The sequence below is a fragment of the Coptis chinensis genome, chromosome 8 (assembly GCF_015680905.1).
Source record: "Coptis chinensis isolate HL-2020 chromosome 8, ASM1568090v1, whole genome shotgun sequence".
NCBI lineage: Eukaryota > Viridiplantae > Streptophyta > Magnoliopsida > Ranunculales > Ranunculaceae > Coptis > Coptis chinensis.
Window position 1 is genome coordinate 30,554,448 of NC_141463.1, and position 17,917 is coordinate 30,572,364.

General features: G+C 37.2%; 1 protein-coding gene across 7 annotated transcripts; it reads right to left on the minus strand.

Moving 5' to 3' along the window:
• Positions 1-702: 702 nt before the first annotated feature.
• On the minus strand, positions 703-17,362 carry LOC147481033 (putative LRR receptor-like serine/threonine-protein kinase At1g53440). 7 transcript variants are annotated; one of them, XM_086577627.1, is made up of 9 exons: positions 17,169-17,362; positions 16,990-17,037; positions 16,246-16,319; positions 15,303-15,405; positions 14,839-14,910; positions 14,452-14,523; positions 14,272-14,343; positions 1,285-1,350; positions 703-938 (listed from the first exon to the last, which is right to left on the minus strand). In XM_086577627.1, the coding sequence occupies exons 4-9, from the start codon at positions 15,365-15,367 to the stop codon at positions 929-931; spliced, it is 357 nt and encodes a 118-aa protein (XP_086433753.1). In that variant the 5' UTR covers positions 15,368-15,405; positions 16,246-16,319; positions 16,990-17,037; positions 17,169-17,362; the 3' UTR covers positions 703-928. The 7 variants fall into 7 exon arrangements, with proteins under 7 accessions (XP_086433753.1, XP_086433750.1, XP_086433751.1 ...); XM_086577624.1 differs by lacking the exon at positions 703-938 and adding an exon at positions 13,727-13,798 and having other exon boundaries at positions 1,009-1,350; XM_086577625.1 differs by lacking the exon at positions 703-938 and adding an exon at positions 13,726-13,798 and having other exon boundaries at positions 1,009-1,331.
• Between the last annotated feature and the right edge of the window lie 555 nt (positions 17,363-17,917).

The window sequence follows — 17,917 nt, forward strand, 5'->3', positions numbered from 1 at the left end:
TTTTGTTGTTATACTTCGAAATAGGAATCCCTCTAGTGTTAGGGATCATCGCTAGAGCCTTCTAGTGTTAGTCAAAACAACGCATTCTAAGGATTTCCATTTCACCCGCTTAAGTGTGTGAACTGTTTGGTCGTAGGTCAGAGCATATTTGTGTATATTGCTTAGAGTCTCTCTATAAATTAGGTCGGTGAAGTTCTAGGAGCATGTGGGTACTGGAGAAGGAGAGCATTTATGATCTATTTAGGGGGGCAATAAGCAATCCAATCAGTGCACCCCTGCAAGTTGAGTTGGATACTACCACTGGTTAACTAAGCGAGTAAGTTTTGCAAAAAATGTAGTGTTTTTCCTTATTCAAGTGAAGAGACACTAACCAAAGATTCATAATCATAACAAATACACCCTAGGTCAAAACAAATACACCCAATTTTCATGTTAAAACAAATTATGAAAGTGAATATATATGTAGTCTAAAGGAAAACCAACTTTAAATCTATAATGAGGAAAAATTAGAGATTAAACATCGCCAATATATTCTGAGAAAAGTTTGATGCGGGGAGACCAAGAAACCAATCCACAATTATGCATTTTATCTAACAGCTTACAACACAAAAATCACAAGAAGGAAAATAGTATCTTACAACTTATTTTTGTTGTGAAATAGCTCTCCAAAGAAGTTCTTGATGGAATGGGAAAGATCAAAGTTAGAGAGCAAATAATTGCTTTAAATCCATAAAAATGAACAAAGAAAACACATAAGACTTACACATTCCCATTAGAACATTCTCTTGGATCAGTGCCTTCCCATGTGAAATTGTTATAAGAAACATCCATGTAAGACAGTCACCATGTAAGGTCATTTTGTTCTAAATCAACATAAGAAGCTCCTAAAAACATAAGAAGAAAGTGTACTTGTTCAGGCATGCACCTTCTACCTTTTGCTTTTGCTGGACACCATAACATCCAAGGATAGAAAATGCAAAAAAAAAGTAATAGATTAAAGGGGATTGCTCAAGTGGTTGGAAGAGCTGATGGAAACCAAAAGTACCCTGAGTATAGAAACTCAGATAGGCACTTTAAGTCAAATAACTACAGAGGTAAACTAAGCTGGGGAACCTAACCGAGTCTACAATTTAGAGTAGCTCTTAAAGAGTGATAATTAGTTTGCCTAAGTCAACGGACCTCTGTACCAATCAACAATCAATCCAAATAATCCTGAAATCATTTCAAGTGGCATGCAAAGTAACAAATAAAATAAAGACATGAATATTAAGGACATATACTTACACATTTTTGTTTCTTCCCAAGACCCATGCAGGTATAGCTCCAGTAAGCATGTTCCGGGTCAGATATCTAATTAGAAAAAACAAAAAGTGCAACACTGATGTTAATGAGGATAAGGTGCTGATAAAACATAAAAAGACAAAGTTTACCTACAAAATGAACGATAAAACTCAAAACGTAAGTAAACTAAACTTAATATGTGCCTATATTTATTAAAGTTTTCTACTCTCAATCCTATGAGATATAGTGGAGTAGATGATTCGTTCCACTCCTAGTCCTTCCGCATGCTGTGTTCTCTATGTATAAGTAAACTTAACTAAAGTCTAATGAGAGGTTTACGAAATGGCAACTAGACTACGATGCAACTACTCACAAGATGTAACTAGTCGACTATTAGAACAACTATGGGAATGCTACGTCGATTCTATGATAAGGAGTTAGAGGGGGATTGATTCCACCATAACTCGACTTAATCCTACTAAACGACGAATCATCGTAATTCGAATTGAACTGCTTCGCAGAACAATCTGGTTACTCCTAATCCCTAATTACACATGACATTTCTACCAATTCATAACTAGCATGTGAACGATTACACCCATTCTCATGGTGAACTAATCATTTTTAGAGTGGAAAGGAAATTACGACGACTCTACGATAATCGGAATCAAGCTTTCATCAAGGCTTCTCAACCCACTCTAATGGAGGTTTAGCCGAGAATCATCACGTTATCATTCCCAATGGAATTCAAACAAGACATGATATAAAGATTGAAACTTTGCTTGTTTAAACTCAATTCAAAACTACTCATGCAATAATTGAATTTAACTAATAATGACAAACAATTGAATCTAAGAATTGAACTAAATAAGTAAATGGAAAATGAACTAGATTACCAAGAACACTATTTTATTAATCTAATGAATAATAAAACAATTATTCAAATACTAAATTAATAATCTACTTGTTCTAAAGTAATTAAATATGAAACTAGATCTAAAACAAGATATGAAAAACTAATTAATTAACTAATTGAAATTCTCAAACTAATTAATGGATGCTAACTAATCTAGGTCTAACTATCTACCATTAACAAAGAGTCAAGCTCTTGTTTTTATACTTTCAGATCCAAAAATCATGCATGGGCTTGGAGCCATGTTTTGGGCCAGAGAATCAGGCCCAAAACCCAATTCTTTCAGTCCAAAAAGGCTTCTTCAGCTGCAGTTGGTTTCAATAGACTTTTTGTCCACTTTTGCTCCTCTGATTGGGTCAAGGCTTAGACCATTGGAAAGCTCTTTCCGAGCCAGTCGTTTTGACATAAGGTAGGCCCAATTCCGAGGTCTGGGTCCAAAGATACGGCCTTCGAAAGTTCTGCTGACTTTGAGTGCTGTTTTTGCCCGCGTCGACTTCTCAGCTTTTGACCGGGCTTTAGAAAGGCTTTGTCTTCTTAAATCTTGGCCTTTAATCACAAAACTCCTTAGCAACCGACCTTTGCTCCTTTATCTCGCTAAAGTGGCACATTTCTGCACATAATGGACTTTGAAACCTGAAATGCATAAAAACACGTAATCAGTATTAACTCTTAATTATTACTCACATAATTGGTCTAAAAGTATGACTGTTACAGGGTTAGAACTACAGTTTTGGGCTCTTATCAAACCACCCCCAAACAGCATTTTGCTTGTCCTCAAGCAAAGATGAGAAATTAGAATGAATGACCAAAAATGGAGTTCTATCTACTCTTGTTACGCTGAGTGTGATTGCATTGACCATATGCAACAAGGCCTTAAACCACTAGGAATTCCCTAGTGGACGAGTTATAGCCTCGTGAGAGTTTTTCAGTGAAGGTACTCACAAACTTCATCTATACTACAACGACTAAGAAATAAAACTATTGTTTCCTTATTCATGCTCTAAATTAACTATACCTCTCACTAGCAATGCATATAGAGTAATCAAGTCGAAACCTAAGCTAATATATGTATAATAATCAATCATCTACAATAAACATATATACAATGAGTAATACTATGAAATGCCTAACAAGTTCGTTTCTGAAACTCGGAATAGCATCCTTAAGTAGGTTCTCACAATAATAGTCAAGATATAACACTATGATTTTTCCACTCAAGTTTCGCTACTCCAGTGTGCAGTGGGCACACTTTACCTTACAATCTCAATGACAACAAGGAAGCCGGAGTTGATCAGACACATTTGCCACTTACTATCACACTAACCTATTCCTACTTGAGCTAGAGGTCTTTATTAGGTGTTGCGGGGATTAGGAGATGGTTTAAGAAGGAAGGAAATGGATATTCAAAAAGGACAAGTTTGAGATAATAGAGTCTTCATACTATGTAACTAGAGAAAACCTTGTTATTTCCTTTTGCTTCTACACTTTGTTTCCATCCTTAGCCATATTTTTTTCTTTTTCTTTGGCTTTTGACTCCTTTTATTCAATTTTTTGGAGTTTTTATTTTATTTTTATTTTTATTTTTATTTTTACTTTTCTTTATTTTCTGAAGCAATTAACTAACTTTTGTTTACACAGGTTTTTCTCTTCTTCTTTCTTCCTCATTCTATTCTCAGACTTATTCTAGATTGGATAGGTTGATTTTTTTTATTTATTTTTTTTTTAAATTTTTTTTAAATTTTTGTTTTGTTTTTGTAACAGGGTAAAGGATTTGTGGTTTATGAAAGGCTTAGAGGGGCTTACTAGCGGAAAATAATTCATAGGTTTGAATTTCTGGCTATATCGATCCAAAAAGGGCCTAAATTGGCTTAGGATATGGTTTAATGATCAAGCAAGTGGACGTGTGATTTCTCTATCCGGATTTTACTTCTCCTTGTGTCATTTCTCAAATGTTTATTTCATATAAGGCTTTTAGGCTATATTCTCACGGAGATTTGTAGAATAAGTACTCTAGCCTAGATTTTAGAAACTTCATCGCTAACAATCATCGATACTCATGTAATATATTTATAGATAGATGCAAAGATTATTACCTACATATTAACCTAAGTTTCTAAAAATTATTCTAATGCAAAAGCTATGTGAGACTTCTAGATTATTAAGAGCATAGAGAAGGAAAACAATACCAATATTCCTAAGTGTATAGCATGAACTTATTTATTTATATTTTTGAATTTTTGAAATTTTAACTAGAAAACAAGTGCATATTATACCTATCTATATCCTAACCGATGCCTTAATTACACGTGTTTCTATGCCCCCTCCCCCCAAACAAGAAGCATGCTTTGTCCTCAAAGCATTTAAATAAAGAGGGTAGGAAAAATACCATCAAAGCGTGAAATTCAGGGAACATCCGCAAAACAAGGTTAGAGCGCACTAATATAGGAAATAAAAACCGACGAACTCTATAAGAGTTCCACCCATTATGGGGTTAACAAGAATCAAATTGCTTGGGACATAAGTAGACACTAAGTAAAATTAAAACTTACCTTATCTCCCTTTTTATTCATCCTCCTCCTCATCATCTTCTTCTATAAAGAGGTGAGGTTCCTTCGCCGATCTGCCATGCCATGATAATTTGCCGGGCTTCCCGCCATTTATCATCTATTATTGCTAACCTATTAAAGCCACTTAGTGCGGACGGGGTGTAGGGTGCAACCTGATGAGGTTGTATCCTCCACCCTTGCCAAGTCATTACGCGAAAAAGATCGAATAATACTATTGGTGGGTTAAATGCGTGTCGATCGTAATCCAATCCGCGGAAACGTGTACAAAAAAGGAAAGAAACATAGCATAATACGGAAATTAGAAGGGCATAAGAAGGTACTTATGCCTCATGCTATGGGCTCGAGCTAAACTAGACATCAAGGTTCGGGAAGGTCATGGCACATACGCCCCGTGGCTAAAGCAAGGAAGAAGCTGCAAGTGACATCATTCACGTAAGAAAACGCTATTCCCCTAAAATGTTTAGCATAATCCAAAACATAATAGTTCCTATGTTCATGGAAAGCTACCAAAAGCGGCGTTATAGTCCCATTTGGTCCTCGATCACGGAAAATGCCTACCCCATACGACTCATGCAAAAACTTCATAAGTGTAGACATACATATTATCTACCCAATAACACCATGGGTCTTGTATTTCAGCTGGCATAGCAAGTCCAAGAACAAATGCTAGCAAGAACCTAGTAATTTCCATTGGTTCATTATCAATGTTGATGGAGAACACTTGTTCTCCATCTGGTCTCTCAAAGAAATTGCAGTTATCATAAAAATAAGATGCTAGTGTTGGAGAATAAAGTTCAGCAGGTCTTACCATAAGCGGTTCCCAGCCTACGTATGTGATCGCCTCGCGAAACCAAGCACCATAAGTAGTGCTTTGGAACAAATCTTCAAAAGACTATTCTGGGATTATTGTAGGAGATGTCATCTCAAAACGATGCTCTGGAATAGCTGCAAATGATCCGGGAACAACCCGCAAAAAACTGGAAATTTTTGTGTTTACGGAGGTCGCTGGTGCGCTTCCACTTGGAAGCCAAGCGCTCGATGATTTTGAGTTCCAGTGTTTGGCTTGAAGTCGCTCCACCTTGGCTTGGGTGTGCTCTCGTACAAAATTTCGACAAATGTGTAGAGGCATGAAGTGCGCTCCTTTGAAGCTTGAGTGCGCCCGAGTCTTGATTCGTGAAAAATGAGACTAAACGCGTGGGAAGCGTGGGAGTGAAAGGTGAGTGATGGAAGTTAGGTGTAGTGTGGGTTGTGAGTGTAGAATGAATGAAGTTTATATAGGTTTTAAGTTGCTAAAACGGATCGGAAGTTGCCAAAAGTTTTTATGGGTTTAAAAAATACTAAAATTTCCAAACCCGAAAACGGAAACAACTCATATTCTTGATTCTAAAACAACCCTAGTATCTTTTAGGTTGAATTTAGGATAGAATCTACCTATTTTATCGAGATTTCATCCTACCATGATATTTATTCATAGATATGCCTAATCGGCCATATTCTCACCCTGACTCCGAAATAACTTCTAAAACGAGGGTCATATAAAAATCATACTAGAATAGATAACACCACCCCCAAACAATTTGGGAAGGTGGGATCAATATTAAACAACCACGCACAATGAAAATAACGACATTATATTAAAATTGGCATTAAATGCCCTTTTACTACAAAATCCAAATTACGGAATTCAAACTTACATTAAAATAACTAACAATAAAAAAACTACAAATAAAAAAACATCAAACTATACTATCCCTAAACACTTCGGTACTGGTAGCAGAGGGCACACGCTTAGGAGATGGCTCCTGAGCTCCCGATGGGTCAGCACCATTCGTCTTTCGGCAACGACGCTCGTGTCTCGATGTTGTATCCTCAGAAGGAGAATCCCCGTGAGGTGGGAAGCGTGCAAGCATGTCGGCCCGGAACTGGCGCTGAGCTTCTAGCTCAGTCCTCATCTGTTTCTACCGCTCATCCTCCCACTGGGTACGGATCTCGAAGTTATGGTGAATAGTAGCCTGTCGAGTCCGGAGGTCTTTGCAGATAGTGTTGAGTGAACGCATGCCACGATGAATCACAACCGTTCTGCATCTGACCAACACCTCTCCAAGGCATCAGCATCAAAACAAGTCAAATCCTCCTCATCCTCCGAATCATTCTCATTTCCACCATCCTCCTCGTCCTCTACCCTATCCTCAGGCAACCTCCAAACTCGTTGGACACAATCCTTATAGATACGAGGATTTCAGTGTAGGGTGAGGTAAATCCTATCAGACGCCAGAGCTGCTCTCAACTTCAGCATGATCTTGGTTATCAAAACAGGGAGATGTGCAATAGACTTCCCTACTCCCCTAATCATGTTAAGCAAAAACTCCAAGATCTGTAACTTCGTACTTACGCTCTTGGAGTATCCATAAAATGTGGAGGCGATTCGGACCGATGTCGGTGACCTTCTCTCCTTCTAGGGACGTTTAGACCAATCCATCGAAGCTGCGGCCAACCGGGTTGGTTCGAGGGATTCTGGCGTAAGCGAACGCGAAGCTCGCATTGTAGTTCCTTCGCTAATCGCTATCCACGTTCATTAACGGCTCGACCCCATTATATTGGGACTCCGTAGCGTGGCATCGGATGGATTCTAGGCGGAATGCCTAGAATCTCACCAACAAACCAAAGCGGTTACTTCCTTCATCCTCTTCGCCACCATAACAAAAATTCTACTCCCCTCTAACTCCCTCGTGTTGTAAAACCGTCGGACTAAGTCTGCGTGGTAAAAAGCTTCGGTCGAGTACCACAAGCTATTCCAGTCTCTACTAATAATTTCGTCACCGTAAAACGGCGCGAAGTGGTCGCCAGTAAATGCTTGCTCTGGCAAAATTCGACGTTGTTGAGCCATTGGAGTTTAAACTGATTTGGGGTTTGTAGTAGGTGTAGGAAGCAATGAGGAACAACCTCGCTGAAAAAAAACGATGGTGGTGGTGGTGTGGTGGCGCGGCAGTTTAATTTTTTTATTTCCCGGTGGTTTTTGATGATTTAAATTGGTGGAGGTGGTGGTGGTACGGTTTTGGAGAAGATTTGAAGTGTGGGCGTGGGTTTAATTAGGTTTCTTTTTTTATTTATTATTATTATTTTTTTAGGTTTTGAAGCTTTGGTGGTCGTTAATGGCGGTTTGGAAGTGAAGAACGCGACTGTTGGTGTGAAGGTAAAGGGGCGTTGGCTTGCGCCGGTCTGACGTTGGTTGGGCCCAAGCCCAATTCGAAATTTTCGATTTTTCGCACAACTTCAAACTAATATTGCTGCTTTGTTACCGGTCCGATTTTTTGCGAATGAGATATGGAAATGATCAGGAGAGAATTTTCAATCTAATGATCCATAAAACACTCTATTCAACCGTGGATGACATATAAGGCGATGGAAAATGCCTCGAAGTGCGTGCATGACGACGTTATCGAAGGAGGAATGAACTCTAAATTAATAGATTATGTCAACCGAATCGAAATACAATTAAACGGCCTAAACAACTCTAATGGGACATAAAACATTCTAGGATCGGAAACGAACACACCCACCCCAAACAAATTTTTACAATGAGTTTAGAAAATTTGTTTTTAAATGGGTCTTTTAAAGTCGATTCGAGACTTCCTAGATTACTATGTTTATATATATATATATATATATACTTTTATAGTGGAAAGCGTGAAAAACGTGAATAGGAAACAAAGAAAGACATAATTCACCCCAATATATGGAAAGAAAAACACCAAACACAAAAAAAAAATCCGAGAAAACTTTATCTAAACATATGTAGAACATGGAAAAGCGAAATAGTGAGGAATTATGTTAAGCACCAAGTGGACTTATGGATATAGATAAGTTGTACCTTCTTTTCCAAGGAAAGCATGTAAACAATAAGTAAACAATAAGTGATGTGGGTTTAGCACAAAACTCATTCATGGTGTAGGTAGGGACTGTCTCAAGTCTGAAAATGAAGGTGTCAAATGGTTTGTCCTTCTGAAGTATTTGTTTACTAGGTGGATTTAAAAAATTATGAAGCATGGGAGAAACAAAAGGATCGAGTGCAAACTCGAGATTCCTTTGAAAGGGTGGAAGGAGGGGAGTCGAGGTGGATGTTGTGCAAAGTAGTTCTTGATAGGGTGAATCATCACTGCTCTAAGAAACTCATCAAATTCCTTCATCTAGATTGGTCATATCCACATTACTATGGTAGTCCTCTAAATCTTTGAGAAAGTCATCTATCTCGGCCCTCATCCATAATATGTGTATCGACTAGTGTAGGGATGAAAATATTGAGTCCGAACTTCCAAAGGAAAGAAATTTGGGCATATGATTATCGAGGGAACGTGTTGTTGAAATAATCTCGGTTTAAGCTCTCGATCATGCTAACCTCTCCATCCATAGGCGAATCGGGTAAATGTGTCTTTGTTTTAAAACATTTACTTCAACAAAGAAGATGGCCAAAAGACATGGACATTGAACCATCGCGGCAATTAATGCGCATTGGCGGTTGCCGGAAAGGGCGCCCTAAGATGATCGTGACGTGAGTCGTTAGCGAATTTCGTATTGAGGATGACAAAATCAATGGGATAGTAGAAATCACGAACTTTTACCAAAGCACATTTTCGACCACACCCTTAGGATACTTAATAGACCGATCAGCTAATTGCAACGTCATTTTAGTGGGTTGCATCTCGTCTAGACCTATTTGTCTATATAAATAAAACAGGAGTAAGTTAACACTAGCCCCCAAGTCTAATAACGCGGTCATCGTATAGGAATCTCCTAAGGTGCATTGTACAGTAGGACGACCAGGGTCCTTGTACTTAACAATTCCATTATGTTGAGATAGAGTTGGGAATTGTTCTGTTAAAAAGGTGTCTTTTGGTATGTTGGTCTTACGCCTAGTAGTACACAACTCCTTAAGAAACTTAGCATAGTGTGGTAGCTTTTTAATAGCTTCGAGGAAGGGAAGGTTTATAGTTAGATTCTTGAAAACGTCCCTAATCTCCTCATAATTTGTATCCCTAGTTAACATGGCTAATTTTTGTGGAAACGGTGGTTTCTCTTTATATTTAGCAATGGTATCACCTGGATGTTTAATCTTGGCTTTCTGTTTCTTAGGTTGTGTTGTAGCTGGTACCTCTACGATTGGTAGGCTATTCGGTTTTATTTCGGTATCTAGTAAAATAGCGGTGTAGGGCTCTTGGTGGGGTAACTATAGGCATAGTTACTTTTGTTATCAACCACTCGCCGAAGCAGAGTGGTGATGGCATTTAGCTCACCTACCTTTGCATATTCATTACTAGTATTATCGGTTACCTCAAAGGCTGTGTTTGTTGTTTTAGGATTAGGTAGTGCGTGACCTGGAAACACACCTTTGGGTTGGGCTTTATCTTGGGCCAACTATTGGCTTAAATTATTAACGGATTGTAGAAGTTGTTGGTTAGATTGAGCCATGGTTTGGAAAAGTTTTTGGCTCACTTGTATGAAGGTGTCAAGACGATCCGGTTGTGTGGGTGTAGTAGTCACGAGTGGTGTGACTGGAACTATCTCGCGTGAATTATTTATGGGCGGATTTTGATAGTTATTATTTACCGGAACGATACCTCTATTAGCATTATAATTATTATAACTACCTTGACCTTGTGCTTGACCTTGTCGAGATTACACTTGGTTGTTATAATTATTAAAATTACCCTGACCCTACCCTTGTCGTGGTGGAGCTTGGATAAAACTGTGCGTTGGCCTAACATATTGATTATTGTACCCTGGAGGTGTGGCGTGTTGGTTATTTCTCAACCGAAGTTGGGATTTTGTCTCCAAAGGCGTTAGGTTCACTATTAATGGAACAAGCCTGTTCATAGGCTATAGGACAGTGGAAGTCGGGATGCTCAGGGCTCCAACAAAAACTACATGGATTTGAATTTACATTCATGACGGGGATAGGCTTTTGTTAAACAGAAATGGCCTCTACCTTTTTAGTGAGTGATTCGATTAGAGTTTTAAGCTCGGGATCGTGTTTAATTTCAAACATATCGGCGGCCTTAACGATATTAGAAGAACTAGCAGAGCGGTGGATATCGTCACTACCCCCCCAGTTGTTATTTCGCTTAGTTTGATCCTCTATAAATTTATAACCCTCCGAGGCTCCTTTACTTAAGAAACTACCCCCATTCATTATGTCAAGGACTTCTTTATGGTGGTGTAGATCGAAGTCCTTTGAAAAAGGCACGAACTAACGTGTCTTTCGCTAAGTTATGATGTGGACACTCTATAAGGAGATCGGTGAAACGATTCCAAGCCTCTGAAAATGATTCATGAGGATTTTGTCGAAAGAAATGAATCTTGAAAAGCATCTCATCCGTCTTTAGGGGTGGGTAAAAATATTCCATAAACAATTTGAACAAGTTTAGCCCACGAGCCCCACGTAATTAGGCGTTTTGGCGGTTAACCAAGACGCCGCCTTTATCGGGCTAAGGTGAAAGGGAATACCCCGGTTTAATTTGTTCGCACCAACCGTAGGATGGTGGAATGTTGTTATGACTTGTTCAATCCTACGCACGTGCTGATAAGGTTTTTCATGGTCTAAACCATGAAAAATGGGTAACAAATTAAAAATATTTGGGGGGATTCGAAAATCCCCCACTGGGTCTGCTAGAATGATGCAAGATTTGGGGCTATCGCTCAAGGCTTTGTAGAAGTCCGAGAGAGGAGTCTCTCCTTCTTCAGGCATTATATCAGGTGGTGTGTGTGAAATAGTAGCTAAAGGTGTAATGGATGGTATACTAGATAGAATTGTTTGTTGACGTTGTTGTGTAATTACGTTTGGTATTTTTGTTCGACTAGACCTTAATCTCATACAAGGCTAAGACCAAACTTAGCAAAACACATCAACACTCCAAACAATTATGATATACTAGTATAAATCTCTAACAGGAGATGCGAGGTGTGGAAGAAAGGAATACCGACAAGCGTTCTTGCTTGCTTATAAATATCGTCTTGTTTCTGGCGTGTTAGGTGTATATAACAAGTTAGAACACCGAAAAACTTGAAAAATCGGGTTGAATCAAACCCGTGGAAATCCGGCAAATTTCAGCTCGAGTCAGTCGCCACTTGAAGCGCTGGTCGCTTCAACTTAAACTTCGAAGTTCTGATGTTTTAGGTATGGTCGCTTTCGGTTTTGGCGAATACCGGTCGAGGTTCAAGGTTCCAGTTTTTTTGAAGCGCAGTCGCCGGTGTAATTTTTTCTCAATAGTTTCAATCTTTGAAACGGACAACCACGGTATGAATCAAACAAGGGTGGGTGGGTTTAATGGGACTTTAAGAAGAGTACTTATACTACGTAAACAATGCGAAAGTGAAACTAAGATGGCAGCGGCGCCATTTGATAAAACATAAAAAGATAGTTTACCTACGAAATGAACGATGAAACTCAAAACGTAAGTAAACTAAAACTTATTTACGTGCCTAAATTATCAAAGATTTCTACTCTCAATCCTATGAGATATAGTGGAGTAGATGATTCGTTCCACTCCTAGTCCTTCTGCATGCTGTGTTCTCTACGTATAAGTAAACTTAACTAAAGTTTAATGAGAGGTTTACGAAATGATAACTAGACTACGATGCAACTACCCACAAGATGCAACTAGTCGACTATTAGAACAACTATGGGAATGCTACGTCGATTCTATGATAAGGAGTTAGAGGGGGATTGATTCCACCTTAACTCGACTTAATCCTACTAAATGATCTAATCGTCAGTAATCCGAATTGAATCGCCCAGCGAAACAATGCGGGTTACTCATAATCCCTAATTACACATGACATTTCTACCAATTCATAACTAGCATGTGAGCGATTACACCCATTCTCATGGTGAACTAATCATTTCTAGAGTGGAAAGAAAATTACGGCGACTTCTACGATAATCGGAATCAAGCTTTCATCAAGGCTTCTCAACCCCTCTAATGGAGGTTTAGCCGAGAATCATCACGCTATCATTTCCAATGGAATTCAAACAAGACATGATATAAAGATTGAAACTTTGCTTGTTTAAACTCAATTCAAAAACTACTCATGCAATAATTGAATTTAACTAATAATGACAAACAATTGAACTAAAATTGAACTAAATGGAAAATGGAAAATGAACTAGATTACCAAGAACACTATTTTATTAATCTAATGAATAATAAAACAAGTATTCAAATACTAAATTAATAATCTACTTGTTCTAAAGTAATTAAATATGAAACTAGATCTAAAACAAGATATGAAAAACTAATTAATTAACTAATTGAAATTCTCAAACTAATTAATGGAGGCTAACTAATCTAGGTCTAACTATCTATCATTAACAAAGAGTCAAGCTCTTGTTTTTATACTTTCAGATCCAAAAATCGTGCATGGGCTTGGAGCCATGTTTTGGGCCAGAGAATCAGGCCCAAAACCCAATTCTTTCAGTCCAAAAAGGCCTATTCAGCTACAGTTGGCTTCAACAGACTTTTCGTCCACTTTTGCTTCTCTGATTGGATCAAGGCTTAGACCATTGGAAAGCTCTTTCCGAGCTGGTCGTTTTGACATAAGGTAGGCTCAATTCCGAGGTCTGAGTCCAAAGATACAGCCTTCGGAAGTTCTGCTGACTTTGAGTGTTGTTTCTGCCCGGGTCGACTTCTCAGCTTTTGACCGAGCTTTAGAAAGGCTTTGTCTTCTTGAATCTTGGCCTTTAATCACAAAACTCCTTAGCAACCGACCTTTGCTCCTTTATCTCGCTAAAGTGGTACATTTTTGCACATAATGGACTTTGAAGCCTGAAATACATAAAAACACGTAATCAGTATTAACTCTTAATTATTACTCACATAATTGGTCTAAAAGTATGACTGTTACAGGGTTAGAACTACAGTTTTGGGCTCTTATCAGGTGTCAGTAACAATTTTTTAGAAAATCAACTTACATGAAGTCCACTTTTACTAAATTTGCGAAAGATGCTGGAATTTCACCAGTCAAGTTGTTGAAGCTTAAGTCTCTGCATTAAACAAAACACACACACAGAAATCTGGTTATATCAAATGTTACACAGGTGCACAAAGTTGATATACCATTTTGGTTTGGCTTTGGTAATAGAAAAAAAATTGCTTCTTTATAACAGAAGTTAATATAAAAATTTCAGAGATTAATATTTTCATTTAAAGTAGATTGAAACTTGTAACATGGATGTGGATTTATTGTGTAACCATGGCTTACTTTAGATTCTCAGGACAGGGACTTGGGATTTTCGGATATGGATTTCCACATTAATATTTAACATATTAAAAGTTTTCTAGTAGAAGTTCAACCCTCCTATATAGTGGGTTCGATAACTGGTTGAAGTAGTACATATACATATTTCCTTGCAACCTCCAACTCAGACCCTTTAATGATTGAACAATAGCCAAAAATCTACGTAGCAACAGACAGGCCTACCAAAAATTATTCAGATAATAAAGTAAAAATACTTACAGGTTTTTCAGCTTTTTCAGTTCCCCGATATATTCAGGAATGTTTCCATGAATCATACAATTCCTCAGTATCCTACATTTTAGAAGCAGGCTTAGGATATAATCAAAGCATAGATATGGCGGTAGAGAATATCTTAAAAATGAAAAAAATGGAGTGTTTATCCTAAGAAGTTTAACTTACAATGTTTTCATAGATTTCATTGTACTCAACTGTGGGAAATCAAATTCCGTCCCCTTTGAATCACTAATCCTCCTGCACATTATATAAAAGTAGAGAATTTGACCATATAGACATCCGAAAGTAGTACCTAAAAGTACTTGCGGATAAAAATCAACTCCTGTGGTCTCCATAAATTCCTGCTTTTGGGGACATGGAATGGAAACTACAACTTCAGAAAAGAGAGCTATTTGTAAATTTCTTTGGAATTTTAACATCCTAAATTTGCAATAAAAGTTGCACAATTGTGGTGTTGCAACTTTTGGGAAGAAGCAACAGCTTAGATTCTTTATGCACTTATCGAGGTTAGCGATTTGCTATAAGTAAAATGAATTAGAAAGGCATACTTACAGATCACTCAAGATAGTCAATGCCGAAATGCCTGCAGGTATAGTCCCCTCAAGAGAGCTTCCTTGTATATGCCTGGAACATACAGAGCCAAATATCAGTCAGTAAAGTGTAAGTCACTTTTTTTTTGGGGTGGGGGGGGGGGGGGGGGGGGTGGGGGTGGGGTTAATAAGCAATCCAATCAGTGCATCCCTGCAAGTTGAGTTGGATGCTACCACTGGTTAACCAAGCGAGTCAGTCTTGCCAAAAATGTAGTGTTTTTTTCTCATTCAAGTGAAGAGACTAACTAACCAACATTCATAATCATAACAAATACACCCTAAGTCAAAATTAATAAAGTTGTGTGGTTTTCATGTATTTTCCAATTTTCATGTTAAAACAAATTATGAAATTGAATATATATGTAGTCTAAAAGAAAACACAAACAAATACATAAAAAAATATCAAAATTAAATAAAATAGTATACCTCAATCGAGGTAATGAGCAACGTCTCGTCTGGCTTCTAGAAACACTTTGTTTTATGAGCCACATCTCTTCTTATCCAATCAACATGTAATTACTCTAAGTCCCTAGAGTTAGACAGAGATGCATACATATAAGAAAATGAAAAAAATGATACGTAAATGTAACTAAACATATAGAACTAATGAAATAAGTAAACGAAAGAAAAAGTAGTATGGTGTGTCTCTGTATTAGAGCTAAAAAATTGTGTTTGTGATTACTTGTAAAAACAAACCAACCAAAAAACAATGATGAATATGTACTTCTAAAGAAAAACATAACAACAACAATTACTTCGTTGTGGAGAATAACAAAGGTAATTAAAGGACACCTACTTGGAACGATTTTGTGTCCAAATTGCACCAAGCCTGGCTTTGGTAAAGGACTAAATGATATCATTAAACATATTCAAAATGTTCGTGTATGCTTTCCTAAAGTATTCAAAATCAATTTTTCATTAACCACCACTAAGATTAAATGGTGAAATAAAGTAATTTGTAGAGAAGGTATTGGTGTAGAATCAAAATATAGATAAGAAAGAATACATTACTAAGTCAAATAGATTAAAAATTGCATACTGGTAAGTTTCTTCAATACTAACGGAAAAAGATGATAAGTTTATGGAAGGCACAAAAAAATAGTACACAAAGATCACTCTCCTTTGGTGTTTAGGACTTTAGGAGAAACTGGCTAACGCACAACCAATTACATATCCAGAGACAAATATAAGCAAAATGCCTATACATAATTAAAGTTATTTTATTTTTCTTTTCTTTTTTAAATATGAAGAAGATTTGAAAACATTGTAATAAAGATGATACTCAAAGCCTACACGAGAATAAAACAATATATAATTGGAAGTCAGACAACGTAAAAGGGAAACTAAAATAAAATTCATATGAACGTACCAAGTAAAGTAAAGTCGATGGCAGCAACCTATACAGTGCACTTGCTTATGCAAAGGATGATATAACTTTGGTCACTGCAAGAGGGAAAAAGTACATGCATCACCTATTAGGTACCTACTACACCTTGGAAACAAAAGGAGCAGCAAAACCGTAAAACTTAAATTGTGAAGTGTCAAATAGTCAACTCTCACCCACTTAAACTTTGTGTTCTTGTAAGGTGAACCAAAACTTCACAGTGCCTCCTAGAAAAATTGATAGACCTCAAGTAATAAAAAATGAAGAAGCAAGCGTTACAGGATTGAAAAGAAATAGACCAAAAATTAAAAACAAATAAATATTAGGAAATAGAAACTCGAACATAAATTAAAATCAAACAGTAAAAGGATGAAAAATGCATACCATACCACTTGATTGTTAACAATTGGGCGTAAGCGGAAATTGCAGAAAGATGGAAGGGCAATTGATATTGGAAGTTCAAATGTGGAGTTTTTGAGTTTGAAAAAAAAGCGAAAACGCACTGATCGATTTTTCTTTCAAGAGACCAACAATAAAAAAAAAAAAAAGGTGCGTCGAAGATAATACCCAGCAAATAAAAAACCGGGTCGAAGATAAAGAAGGAGACGAACATTTATATTTTTATTTTCAGAAACTTTAGTCAAAAAGATTATCTAGGATACAGTAGGCCATCCAAAATGAACAGGTTCAATTTTGAAGTTGAAAATAACGGTGAAACTGAAAAATTACCTGATTTTGAAGTTTCAATTTTCATGCGGTTTCTTTTCCTAGTAATTGCTAAAGTTGGGGTGACATTTTTCGACAAATTAACAAACAAAAAATAAGTCACACATCATAATGAAAAAGGCAGACAAAGAAAAAGAAGAAGAAGAAGAAGAAACTAAAGAATGGGAGAAATAGAGATTTACCCGTTGATGAAAGTTTGAGGAGTCCGGTGAGAAAGAGAAAAGAGATATGGAGTTTGTCTCTGTGATTGTGTGAAGTAGCGGGGCGGTAGTTCTGTTAGAAGATGAAATTTTGTTTGCTTAAATTTGGAACAGTGCGTACATTCGTTGAGTTTTAGGAAAAGAAAAACTCTTTTTCCCTTTTTAATTTGGAAAAATAGTCGAAACGGTGTGCCTGTTTCGCAAGGTAGTTTATCTTTTAGAGCGAAAAAAAGATCAATTACCGATTTACCCTTTCCACAAAGAGCAAAAAAGAAGTGTCTTTCTAACTTTCCGGTACTCTTGAGATAAAAAACTTTGGTGTAAAACCGGGAATACGGGAACTAATTGGGAAATCTGGTATCCGCTTTATATATAAGATTATTATTTTGATTGGTATGCATGTCTGTTTTAAATGAGATAATAACTATTTTATGCTGGTGGAATTCAAGTCTCAGACCTCTAATATCATCACCCAAAAGTCTTACCAATCAACTTTGCTAAGCTAGTTGGCGCTGCCCCTATATTATAAATATTCGATAGAATTCTCCTTCGTTTCGTTTATTAGGACAGATTTCTTGCTCCCAAGCCTCTCAGTCACAATATGTCAAAAAAGCATTTTCCTCTGTCCTTTCGATCATTCAAACTTTTTATTTGTTTTCTACACGTGTCAAGCCTTTGGCATTTGAAAATGAGAAGCTTGTGAGCAAAAAAAAAAATTGTACGTACTTCAC

Coding starts and splice junctions, on each gene's coding strand:
- LOC147481033 (XM_086577621.1), bottom strand. CDS start 15,367: ATGTGGCTCATAAAACAAAGTGTTTCTAGAAGCCAGACGAGACGTTGC. Junction 14,344..14,451: donor ATGAAATCTATGAAAACATT/GTAAGTTAAACT, acceptor TCTAAAATGTAG/GATACTGAGGAATTGTATGA. Junction 13,799..14,271: donor CTGAAAAAGCTGAAAAACCT/GTAAGTATTTTT, acceptor TGTTTAATGCAG/AGACTTAAGCTTCAACAACT.